This window comes from Sipha flava, unplaced genomic scaffold, assembly GCF_003268045.1.
Source record: "Sipha flava isolate LNK unplaced genomic scaffold, YSA_version1 38_pilon_pilon, whole genome shotgun sequence".
Taxonomy (NCBI): domain Eukaryota; kingdom Metazoa; phylum Arthropoda; class Insecta; order Hemiptera; family Aphididae; genus Sipha; species Sipha flava.
The window spans coordinates 2,570,720-2,584,856 of record NW_020273099.1 but is presented as its reverse complement, the minus strand read 5'-3'; the positions used below and the strand labels follow the sequence as shown (position 1 = coordinate 2,584,856).

Sequence of the window (14,137 nt, the reverse complement as noted above, 5' to 3'; positions counted from 1 at the left end):
AGTTTGTTAAATTCGTACCTATTAAGTTTTTAACGAAAATGTAGTAAAAAACACAATAATATTAAAATTGAATTCTAATAAAAATTATTAGATATTTAAAAAAAAAAATTGTTTACCTTGAACTTAACCTACTACCTTTTTTTCCCGGGACCCAACTTACCTACTGCTTTTATTTTCCGGGGACCCCCAATTTACCGAGAAAAGGTTATTTATGACCTAATTTACTAACTCCCGAACTAACGCATATAATTCTTTACCTGCTACTCTAGTGTAGGAACTTACTATTCCCCACCTATATGTATATATATATATATATATCCGTATGTTTACCAATTTAGGGAACACTGAATTCCTCGGCCGAAATATGTTGGAATAAATCGAATTTTTTTTTTACAAGTAAATGGTATATAAATACACATTTTCAGATAAATTTCATATTTTTAACCCTCTTGGTACACGCATGCGCAATGCAACTTATTTTTTTTTTTATAGCAACCGGTATTTCTGATACCAAATTCGGATAGATGGAATTTTTTAAGTCATTTTGACCAATTAACCATGACTCTAAAACCAAATTTGACTGAATGAGAGCCATTTAAATTTTAATAAATAACACATTTTTACAATTAATTATAAAATGCATAGAACCATTTATAATTATTTATTATTGGTTACTTTTTAAATATTTTTACGCATTTTTTTTTCTTATACGTTTTATAAACAAGATTAGCATAATATGGATACACAATTATTTAATTAAAATTGTGAAACGGTTAATGCCGGGGCTACCGACACCCGGATCTTTATATAAATGTACACAAAATAAATATAAAATTATTTATTTAACATTAAATAAAAATAATACAATAAATTTAATAAAATTATTCCGGCCGTACGGCTGGCTCGAATAAGCGGCCGCGACGGGTGGTATCAGACCTGAGCAGGTGTAATATAGAATTGGGTACACGGTAGACAGCAGACGTAACAAGCAAGCGATACGACCGTGTCACTTTACCAGCGGACACTTGTATTAGCGCGCCAGAAAGGTTTGTACGGATAATGGACCTGAAAAGGCCGGTTTTTAGTGTCGACAAATAGGTCCACGAATCGTTGAACCGCGCGTGTAAATGCCGCTGGAGCCGGATTCGTGGTTGTTTTTTACGGCCGTGGTTGCCGCAGCCGCCGTGCAATCGTCAAGGTTGTTGTCGCCGTATTCGAGATCGTCGTGAACGCCGCAATTGCCTCCGTCGTATTCGCCGCAGCCGTTGTCGTCGTAATTGCCGTCGGGTGCTTCTATTCTTCTTATCTTTTGGATATTGATCGTTGTGAATGGAATAATGGAATGTCGATACTCTTGCTCTGCTTTGATTGTTTTACACTGTTTCAAGCGCTTAGCTTCTGCCAGTGAGAATGATTGGGACTGAAGTGTTGCTAACTAAATACGCTCATGGGCTTACTTATGTTGGATTTGGAAGTCAGAAGTCAATAGGGCGGTTAGTTGGAAAGTTGATTTATGTAGTCCTTGATGGATGGAAATGTCGATGGAGTGACGAGTGGTTTTGTTGTTCACGAAATAAGGTTGTCCGGAAATGAAAGATGTTGATTGAAGCCTTTCAACTTTAGACCAGCTAGTCGAAGAAATTTTGGATGCCCAGATGGGAGAAGCATATGTGAGTCGATACTCTGAAAAATTACCGGAATATATACCTAATCAGATCGATGCTCCATTCTCATTGGTTGAATTTTTATCGATCCAATCGATGATGTAAAATGACACTATTCTCCCGCTGTACTAGTTGTCTTCATGCCGTTTTACTCGTATTATTATTGTTTGTGTGATTACCCGACTATATTGTTTTTACAAATTATGCAACGTATACGAATTAATAGTTTATAATTATGAGTAAAAGGTAAATTGTAAAAAACAAAAACAATCTGACGACCAATCAGTTTATAGGAAAATTAGTAGAATATGAAGTTGAATAATAGTAGAATAATAGTTTGATAATTGGAAAAAACTAAAAATTCATCCAAACATAAAAAAATAATCATTAGCGCAAACTTAGCTAGATTAAATTTGATAATTATTTTGCAATTAAAAATAAAATATTTGAACCAATTAATATTCAAATCAATGAAACGTTAAAAAAAGTTAATAAAAAAAAATATAGAAAATAGAAAACTTCTTCGCCCAATAATAAAAACTTTAATATTTTGCGGGTAGCAAGGAATATTTTTAAGAAGATATAGAGATTCGGGACTAATTCCTTTGTATAAAACTGTGTTGATAGTAGGGATGAGAAGTTTCGTTCAGTTGAGTGAACTAGTTCGTTCGTTCATCGTTCACTTAATTGAACTAGTTCACTGAACGATACATGGCTTATGTAATATATATCTCGTAGTTCTGTTTAATTGGGAATGGGAAATTGGGAACTCGAAGTTTCGTACAGTTAGGTATAGTAGTTCGTTTGTTCATCGTTCACTGAACGATACACGGATTGACTGAATTAGAGGTGTGTCGTTCGCGAACGAACGGGTCGTCGTTCGTCCGATTCTTTTTTTGTAAGTTGGATTCACTGAAACCGTTCGTTTTTCAGTTCAAGTTATTTTTATACATTACATTAATATAAACAAATAATATTACAATAATAATAAAAATTGGCATAACAATATATATAAATAATAAATATATTAATATTCAATTCAAAATCCGCGCGAATCACTGAATCAATATCACGATTTAAGATAGAGTTGCCGCCGTAAAGTGGTATCGATAACATGTGGTTGAAGAACAACACGGCAGCGGTGACTCGTCGTTATCTGTTTCTCATTTTCTTCTTTTTTCGTCGTTAGGTTCGTGTATTATAATACTTAGTGAAGGTAAATAGAATTATTATTATTGTTATCGTTTTGTGTTATCGGATTATTTTAATATCATATGGTTTTAATTATTTTTGATGTGATTATGCGGCCAACGCCCTTATTATTATTATTATTATTACGATTACGAACAATTCACGTTTTTTTAGTTCTTCCTGTAAAAAATAATTATTACATATCAGAATTAATTTTTTTTATTATATTAATTGTATTGTTTTTTATAGCCATTGAGGCAACTTTCTTATTTATTATTCGTTGTCGTTGTTCGCTCGTCGTTCGGTCGCTGTTGAAGCACCTTTTATTATTATTATTCTTATTTTTTTCTTTCTTTGTTCGCCATTGCGGCAATTCATTAGTATTATTTTTTGTTACTCTTCTGCCATTGTGGCAACAATATTATTCTCGCCGATTTGTACCAATAAACAAACCACAAGATCTCATTTTCATTGTTGTGATTTATTTTGTCTGCGTGTCCACCCTCTACAAATTATCGTGAGTTATATTCCATAAATTTAGTGTAACTGCTGTGCCACTGATCACTTTCGGGTCACCATATCGTCCAACGTCAAAACGTAAGACCGCCAGCGTCCGGTGTGGCGTGTGAGAGGCCGTCCAGGTCGTCCAGTTACCAACCACCGTAAATTTCAGTTACCATCGTCTTCTAGTCATCACGTAATTTTAAGTTAGTTTGTAAGGTGTGATTGAATGTTTAATTTATAAGGTATTCGTCCGATTTGTGTGTGAGCTCTGTGGTCATTGCACCAAACCGATTCGATCACAGAGACCCCCCCCCCCGATAATTAAACTCATGTTCCTTAGACCCGTAATTTTTAAGTCTTTCCTTCCTATCATCGTCGTCGTGTCGTGCGTTGCTTATATCATCATATACGGGTGGCTCACATTGGGTTGCCTATATTGACTCCTTTAGTCTGATAACAAATATAAGCGTAATAGGCCCAAAAGGCAACAGATAGTAATATCTTAAATCGTGATCAGTACTGCACTCTTGATAAATAAAAATTAACCATCATAAATATTGTAGTGGTATGGTTGCATGGTTGCACTGTTCATAACGATGATAGTTCAAAATTAATTAATCGTTCTCGATTGAACGATTTAATTATTCTTATCGTTCGTTCGTTCATCGTTCGTTTATCAACCAATCGTTCATTGAACTAGGTCGATCATGAACGACACATCCCTAGTTGATAACCAAGGCAATTTTAGAGGACTTATTCGGTTTAAAGTAGATTCTGGTGATCACGTTCTACAAAATCATTTAGCCTTTAGATTCAGAACGAAATTATATTGATATAATATGATATATATATAATATAATATCCAATAGATACGAATGTATGATGAACTTAAAGCCATTATAAAACAATGTTTTTAAATTGCCTATGTGAATCGCCTCTAACGAAGTAGATTCTGGAAAGAAAATCCTACCAGTTATTTTGTATTTTTAATTAGTAATCAACTATTTAATGATTCATATTATAATACAGTGCTTCGAAAACCCATACGGGTGTATCAGGTTATTGGCAATAAAGTTAATCCTATGGACACCGTTAATTGGTTGACATTTAAAAATATTAAAAAATTTATATTTTTTTTATACAAACAAAACAAAAATCATTTGATAATAATAATTTTCCATTATTTTTTATTTAATACTTAGATACATAATATATATAGTACAGTTTATTATTCAATGAGACAATATCTAATATTAAATATCGCCGAAATATATAATCTATCAGTGATGTACATTCATGAGTTGCAAACTCTCGAGTTACGGCCGGAACGACTAAAAATGCATAAGTACAATTTAAATTGTACTTATTGAATTAATTCGCGTATAAATAATATTATTCATTAAAATATTATTTTTTCATGTTAAATCAATACTTAGACGTTGTATGCCAGGAAAGTTAAAATGACTGTTGATTGTTTCACGCGAAACGTGGCATTTTGCACCATCCTATTGAAACCATAGGTTTTGAATATCAATGTTTTAAAAGAAAGGCCATAAGAAGCTAATTAGCATGCGACGATAACGTTTTCTATTAACTGTAACTGTATCACCTTCGTCTTCCTCAAAGAAAAATGGGCCTATCACTCCACCGGCCCAAAAACCACACCACACAGTTCTCCTTTGAGGGTGCATTTGATGTTCATGGGTTACTCGTAGATTTTCATTTCCCCAAACCCTCCAGTTTTGTTTATTAATAAATCCAATAAGGTGGATGTGGACCTCGTCAGTAAAAATTATGTGTTTCGCGAAATTTTCATCCGCTGCTAGTCTCTCTGTTTGTAAACTGCTCCATGATGACTGAACCAATACAGAATACGACAACTGATAATTAAATCAGAGTAATTTTAAATACTAAAAATTATAAAAACAGTGCTGCCAAAAAAATATTTAAAATATAGTGGCTGATTCAAAAGTTGCGAACTTTATGGGACATCTATAGAAGGCTTGATATTCGTTTTAGACGGTTATGAGTTTTCCATATTCTTCGAGGTATAGGCGATTACATCCTGGTGATAAGGGTTCTTTGGTTGTACCTCGTATTATTTCGCGTCTAATCTTATTTCATATTGTCGTAGAAAATTCCTTTTTTAGTGGGAGATAAATAAATAAATAAACTTTCAATATTGTATAAAACGATTACAGTAATAATGCTCATTCGCACTGTATTAAATTATTATCGCGATAAATTCGCATAATTTAGCAAAAGAATTAAACAGTGGATTCCGGGACCGGCAACTTTATGGCATTTCATAAAAGTGAAATGGCCAGACGAGCATTGAGGGCAGAGAAATACTCGTCTTTTACAGACAGTCAAATCGTCGTGGGGGAATATGCGACTAGAGCGAATGAACCGACAGCCGAAGATTATAATCACAGCAGCGGTGGTGGTGATGGTAGTGAGACGGTCAACACATGTCGACCGAAATCTCCAGTGTCTTCGGATTTTCCGAGCTTAAGAAATCGACTAGATACCCTACAAATGTCTACCGTGGATGATCCGGACGACATGCGTCCATCAAACGATTTAAAAAATGTAAGGAACGTGACTAGAACGAAGAATCGACAGCCGAAGATAGTAATCACGGCAGAGGCGGTGGTGATGGTGGTGAGACGGTCAAAAATCGAATTGCGACGATAATGATCGGATGATGAAAAATATGATCGGCTTTTTCCTCGCCAAAGAAAAACAGAAGAACGTAACAGAGAAGACATCATTTTTTCTTCCGCCAATATTATTATTTAAGCAATAGGACGTGTCATATACATGTACCTATTCATCATTACTAATTGTACATAAATGTATAAATGTTTTTCCCTTCACTGAGCAATATATTATCATATATTGTACAATGTTATCTAGTTATGATTTTAAAACGAAATAGCGCGCTATAATAATCATGTATTTTACATGTATAGTTTCATTGTTTAGTGTTTTACGTGTCGTTTAAAACCTTGCTGTTAGTTGCAGTCAGTGCCTTACAGACATTACTATCAATAGATTTATGGAGGCAGGAGTGCAGTACATTTTCCAAAGCTCTTAATTCAAAACATTTAACTTCAACATAAATAGAGTAAATTGTTAATAACAAATGAAAAAACTGAGAAACTGAGCGTATAAACTGTATGGTTGGTTACGTCTGAAGTTTTTGTGCTCAAACGGAGCCCTTATATACTATATGCTGCTGAATCGTTTCCTTTGATGATTTTCTTGTTAAGCAGTTTTTTGCAACTTGCGTGTTCCACTTATACTATGTTTTTGTTCGTTGATTTATAATTTATATATATATTTGCACGTGGCTTTTTTCCTGTTACTATTATTTAATTGTTTCATAATTTGGTCATGGTCACTTTTAAGTTTTACTTAGTAATTATTATAAATTTAAAGTAACTAACAAATATGTATAAACATAGGTATGCACAGATTCCTGTTTCCGGTGTGGCTTTTATTTTTTTTGATCACCCACCCCCCTAAGACCTATTTTTGAGGGACTCGGGCTTATAAAAAAACAACTTTTAAATCATGACTGGCCCGGACCTACAAAAAAATTTAAATTTTAACGGGTCCCTGCTAAGGCTTAGGTATCGACCAATGGGCACTACCACTTTGTTGAATTTTTGTTCATATATTAATACTGTGTATCCGTGTATTATTGCAATGGTAAATGATAATTGCAAATCATTCGATACATCGAAAACATTTGTAACAACTCAGTTATTTGAAAACCATTTATAGCGACCGAATACTTATATTCTACTTTAATCTTATCAAGGAATGTATTTTATGTCATTGCAGATATAAACAAACGATTTGAATCACTGAAAACAGTTATTGATATCTTCTCAATTCTTTGGGAGTTTAAATATATGACAGAAGGAGAAATTAAATTAAAATCTAGAAATCTGATTTTGAAATATAATGATGATTTACAAGAAGATTTAGTTAGATGAGCTACAAAGTCTTAATATATTTTATGCTACTAACTTTAGACATAAACAAATAAACCCATTAGAATTGCTGAATCACTTGCAAAAAATTAATCTTAATATATGTTCACTAATTTATGTATTGCATTACGAATCTTTATTTCTGCAACTGTTGCGAGTGCGGAACGATCTTTCTCAACATTGAAGAAAGTGAAGAATGTATTAGAATCAACAATGACACAACAGACTCTCAAACTTAGGTATTTCAGCAGCGGAGGCTCAACTGGCAGACAATTGACATGGATGGAGCCATTGATAATTTCGCAGTGAAAAACACAAGAAGAAAAACCCTAGGACTATTTTAAATTTAGGGTTATTAATTATATAAGTTATAGTTATTAATATTACGTATAATATTATTATGTCGTTTTAAATATTATCATTTATGTATTTGAGTTTTTAAATTTTCTTTGAAAAAGTTTCAACATTGTTTACATAAAAATAAAACATATTAAAATAGCATGGTTGCAATAATATTTGATGTTAAAATAATTTAATTATTAGTTTTATACACAATTAGACAAAATTTCCCTACGAAAACTAGGAAAACCCCTTTGAAAAGTAGGGGGCCCAGAAGGTTTAGTTTGTCCGGGGCCCGTCAAAGCTGAATACGGTCCTGGTACTAAGAATCTACAACGAAAATAAAATTTTCACTCGATATAATTAATTCTTTAGCCGATATACGTTTGATTATCTAATTTTTGTTTGCACGCTTTTTGGACGCCGCAACTTTACTTTTCGGCCGATCTTCGTCCGATACACGGTAAATGCGCGACGTGACCGTCTTCGCACTCTGTAGTGATTTTCTCTTTGTAGACGCCGAATTTTATTATCGCGTGCGCGTTGCGGTTCCGAGTCTTGTGCTGGTCAGAAATTGGTTCACTATGTGAACCTCAGAGGCGTATTTTAGGGGGGCGAAGGGGCGATTACCCCCTCCTCGAATACGTATTTAAGGAATTGATTATATATGAGATACACAATGAAGTTCCGTTTTTATGGGAAAATAATGCATAAATGTTCGTTACGATTGGAGATTAGAATAACCCAAGTACTCTCAGCAACTCATAGGTTACTAATTATTGATGAGCTGACACCAACCAATATGGTCAAGATTCGCGAGGGTGCTAATGAAGTTCGGACGGCTATAGTCAGGGTTCCACTGGCACCCGGGCTGAAGCTAGCCCGCCTTAAAAAGCTCAGGGTTGGCTGGGCTAATGCCGCATTAAGGATCTCGCGAGGAAACAAGGCTGTGCCAAGTGCTCTGCCCCGGACCATACTACCAGCGAGTGCAAAGGTGAGGAGACCAGGAGGTGCTTCGGATGGTGGGTCATCTGTTGGCAGCCTGCACACTCCCACGCCAGGATGCAAAATTCGGAGGGACAGACCGAGGCCAGTGCACCCAAGTGCCGGCCGAACCACCACCGCCCCAGCCATGCCAGCAGTAGCAGACTCAACACCCTGGTTTAAGGTTTTACAGGTAAACCTTAACCATTGCTGGGCGGCTCAACAACTACTCCTGCAGACAGTTGCGGAATTAAGCGTAGACGTTATCATAGTCTGCGACTATTATCGCCCGTTGGAGCACCCACCGCAATGGGTCGATAGTACCGACGGCAAATGCGCGATTTACATTCCGAACAGATCGGCGGCCATCGTCTCGGACCACGGCTGTGGACAGGGCTTTGCCTGGGCTAAGGTGGGTGATAAGCTGGTTTATAGCTGCAACTGTACACCCAATTGCACCATTGATGAGTTCGACAACTTCCTCAGCGGCCTCGAAGAATCGATTGCGCAGCAAGCGGTTGCGGGGATCGACCTCGTAGTAGCGGGCGACTTCAATGCGCACTCTGCCAAGTGGGGCTCTTCGTCAGAAGATGCCAGAGACTCATTGCTGTTTGGCCTCGCCTCAGCGCTAAACCTAACGGTGTGCAATGAGGGCTCCATCCCTACGTACAGACAAGCGAACGCCGCATCAGTAATTGACGTGACTTTCGCCCGATCCTCGGACAACCGACCTTTAGTACGCAGCTGGGCTGTACTTGAGCAGCAGTACTCTGGTAGCGACCATGAGTACATCGCTTACACGGTGCTTAAGTCAGAACAAGCCAGATATCTAACGGAAACAACCCGGCCGGGCGGCTGGTCGGTGAAGAAACTTTCCACACCAGGCATTGAGGAACATTGGGATCGCGTCGGCAAACCACCTGCTCTCCCGCCACACGCCTCTACCGAGGAGCACGCAGAGCGCCTCCAAAGCTACCTGACCCAGGCATGCAACGCTGCGATGCCAGTCAGATCGGCAATAAGAGGGAAGAAAGCGGTGCATTGGTGGAGCGATTGAATTGCTGAACTACGCAGAGCGGCTATTGCTGCTCGTAGGCGCTACCAGCGTTCGGGTCGTAGGGCAAACGCCAGTGGTTGCGAGGAGTCCTTCCTGACCTACAATCAGGCAAAGAACCTGTTGAGGACAGAAATTAGAAGGGCCCAGGAGAAATCATGGAGGGAATTGTGTGACTCGGTGGATAGCGACCCCTGGGGGGTGCAGTACAGACTCGTCACCAAAAGACTCGGTCGTCGACCACCCGCTATTGAAGAACCGACGCTGACGAACATCGTGAGAGGACTCTTCCCAGCACTGCCCGTAGTGGACTGGAGTTGGGTTTCTCTGCAGCCCATCATGACCATCGACCAATACGAAGAGCCGTCACCACCGGCACCATCGACACCACCGTTCACATCAGAAGAACTGAGAGAAGCCGTCAGGAAGCTGCCCTCGGGTAAGGCACCGGGTCCCGATTGCATTCCTAATGAAGTGATCAAACTAGCGGCGAAGCGAAGTCCGGAGATTTTCCTCGAGACTTACAACGCCTGCCTGACAAATAGATACTTCTCGCGGAGTTGGAAATGTGCCAAACTAGTGCTGCTGCATAAAAGCGTGGCAAAACCGTTGGACCAACCATCGAGCTTCCGACCCATCAGTCTCCTGGATGGCGGTGGCAAACTGTTAGAGAGGCTATTGCTGTACCGTTTTGAGGCTCATATTGAGAGATCTGGAGCTCTCAGTAAGCTTCAATTCGGTTTTAGGCGTTTCCACTCTACCACCGACGCCATAGAGGAGGTACTGGAAACGGCACGAGCGGCGGCTAGCGGTGCTGTCCAGCACAGGCGACTTTGTGCTGTAGTGACCATAGATGTCAAGAATGCGTTTAATACGGCGCCTTGGCGACTGATTGACGAAGCATTACAAAGAGCCTCCGTGCCTGAATATCTGATTGGTATTCTGAGGTCCTACATGGAGGATCGCAAACAGCTGCTCGGTGATAACCGCACTGCTAACGAGTCAAGCCTACCAGTCACTTGCGGCGTCCCACAAGGGTCGGTACTCAGCCCGACCTTGTGGAACATTTTCTATGACGGCATATTGCGTCGGCCGGTCAACAAGGACGTTAAACTAATCGCTTTCGCGGACGACGTGGCGATAGTCAAGAATGCCAAACTCCTCGAGCAACTAGTAAATCCGGTCCTCTCCGATGTGGCAGACTGGATGCTAGAAAATGATCTTGCTCTTGCCTCGGAAAAATCGGAGTGTGTAATGCTGACGCGCAAGAACTCCTACAGAACACCTGATTTCTATCTGCAGGGCGTCCCAGTCCCGGTCAAAAGAGACGTCAGATACCTAGGTGTGCGGCTAGATACTCGTCTCTCTTTCGTCCAACACGCCATCTCGGTGGCCGCCGGCGCCAAAGCAGCGGCTACTGCGCTTGGAAGATTGATGCCAAACCTAGGAGGCCCCTCACAGTCCAAACGAAATGAGTTTCGTGCAAAGCCGACTACTCTACGGCGCATCAGTTTGGGCGGATAGGGTGCGGGGAGTCAGGAAACCGGAGGAGGCACTGCTGCAGGCCCAGAGAACCGCCGCGCTTAGATTGCCAGGTGCTCAGGACCGTGTCGGACATGGCCACGCTAGTACTGGCCAAAACGCCGCTGGCACCCCTCCTGGCCGTGTCAAGAAAGTCCATGGCGAAAGCAAGGAAATCAGGCAACGCTACATCAAAAGCAGAGGCAAACAGGGAGGTAGTCAGGCAATGGCAAGCACTGTGGGACACCATCCAAAAAGCCGCCTGGACGAGGCGCCTCGTCCCAGACGTCCGGAGATGGTGGCACGATGGCCCAAAAACGGTGTCCTTTCACATGGCCCAAGTACTAACAGGGCACGGGTGTTTCCAGAAATACCTCTTCTCCAGAGCAAGGGCACACAGCCCAGCGTGTGTGCACTGCCAGGCACCCGACGATGATGCTGAGCACACAGTGTTTGTCTGCCCCTTTTGGGACACCACCCGGTAGCAGATTTCAACACGTTTGGGCCGACCGCCCGGTCCCGAGGATGTCGCGGATTTGCTGTGTCCACCACCACCTGATGATCTTCCCCCAGACAAACAGCAGAGGGATAAAATCTTGGCCACAGCTCGCACAAACTCCAACCTTTTCCACACCATGGTCGAGGAAATCATGAGCAGGAAGGAGGAGCTGGAAAGATGCAGACAAACGGCAGAGGTGGTGCGGCACAATTAATATAAATTTACAAACTTAGTTAAGCAACATCTTTGTAGGCTGAACCGGCCAAAACCTGGGTGGTTAGAGGCCCTCTTAAATTGTTACCCGTACCCTGATGAAAAACCTTTCAGCGTGCCCCGTTATTTTTAAGATGTTCTTACAATAAACGATGTGACCAGGGAGGCAGTAATGGGCCTTCCACTTCCCTCCCTGGCCACGATTCCAAAAAAACAAAAGGTTACTACTTATTGAACTACGAAGTGAATTTCATTGATTAGAAATATTATCCACTAATAAACGTGTCTACATAATATTGAAAATTTGCAATATTTCCACTCAAAAACTAATAATTTTCGCTAAATTTTTAAAACGTCGAAATGGTTAGGTTTTTAAAAAAATAAGAGTGTCCTATAATGTAACAAGGTTCCCTTTAATCCTTTCAATTGGTCAATGAATATTGGTGGCTTTATAAAGAAACTTATGAATTAATACGTTGGAATAATACTATACTAAAAAGATGCTGTGGATTGGAATAATATTGCAAAAAATTTCAATGATTTCAATTCAGTGAAATAAGAGAAAAAATAAAAGTTAATACTATTATTTATCTTATACATTGCAATAAAACCTATCCTGCAAGCAATTGATATAATTTTTGATGATTGATTTATTGAAACAAAGTATAACACAAGATGATTTTAAGACCTACAATATAAATACAATATTAAAGATACTGATGATTATCAATAATCAGAAACTGAATAATTTAATAAAAACAACAAAAAATAAATAAATATAATCCATGTACTTAGTAAACCTTTTAACTTCTTTTATTTCTAATAGCATTTAACATTATGTATGCAAAAGTAACAACATAAATTTTTATTATATTTTAAGGTATATTAAAAAAAAATCTAGTACAAAAATCATAAATGAGTATCAGTTCAAATCTTATTTCCTTGATATAAATTAACTAAAATGAAACTGATATTTAATAACTAAGTACAAAATACAAATGTCTTTACGGATAATATCATAAGTACTAACACTAAAAATTCTGAATAATTCCTTCAAATGTAATACTAAAATATTAAATTTTACAACAAAACTTTATTTGAAATAAAACAAAAAAAAATTCTGTTTACCACATTAAAAAATACATAAAACTATTCTTAGTAAAACAATTATTAGAACAATAAAATCAATTAACTTTAAAACATAATATACATTTTACAATTAAAAATTGTATTCCTACTATAGTATCACACAATACAATATACTTTTAAAAATATATCCAAAACAAGAGTAAAAACAATATTTGTTCATTATATTTTAATAAACATAAAATAAAACTTAAAATTATATAACATCTTTTCCATTGTTAAAAATATAGAAAATTAATAAAATCCTTCAGCTTGATACCTGCACATAGCTTTGATAATTTCAAATCCAATTGCAGTACCCATAGGTGGAGGTACAGCATTACCAATTTGTCGATGTTTATTAATGGTTGGACCATAGAATAAGAATGAATCTTTGAAACCTTGTGATCGAGCACACTCTCTGACACTGACCACACGATGTTGCTCAGGATGAAGAACTCTACCCTGTTTACCCATTGGTTCAGGATTTGTAATAGTGGTCGAGCAAAAACCTGTCCAAGCCAATCGACCATATAAACCTGCCCAGTTATTATGTCTATTACCGGTATGAGGTAAACACCATGGTATAATAGTATTGTTTTGACGATCCTGTGGATTGCATTTATTTCCAGTAGCGCATTGGCAAACACCGCGTAATGCACCATTATAACCTTTACCATTTTTAATGTCATCATAAGAATACAAAAGTTTATTTGTCATAGTTCCATCAGAGAGTTTTACTTCAATATTAGGAAGGTCTCTCCAATCACTCCCTTCGCCTACAGGAATCAATTCCATTCTTGCTTGTACTAAAGGTGACATGTCCTTGCAGATATGATCAGTCAATATAGAATCTGAGAATCCATTATCTGGGTACCTAAGTATTTTTTTGCAAATGTGTTATAGGATTGGATACATAAGGTAGTTCTTCTTCACATGCTCCATTGGATATCTCAGGTAAATCAGACCAGGCATCATATACAGTAACTGTTCTCATTGGAGCTGATTCATCATACTTGCAATTTGTTTTGAACTTTTT

The 14,137-nt window shown here is 38.2% G+C and overlaps 1 protein-coding gene across 1 annotated transcript in view; it reads right to left on the bottom strand.

Annotated features, from left to right (window-relative positions):
• Window positions 1-13,304: 13,304 nt before the first annotated feature.
• LOC112688435 (DNA (cytosine-5)-methyltransferase 1-like) overlaps window positions 13,305-14,137 on the bottom strand; it is a gene marked incomplete in the record, with an annotated part of 3,975 nt that continues 3,142 nt past the window's right edge. The window contains 2 exon segments of the mRNA XM_025561606.1: window positions 13,305-13,986; window positions 13,988-14,137. Coding sequence (XP_025417391.1) covers window positions 13,354-13,986; window positions 13,988-14,137 — 783 coding nt within the window.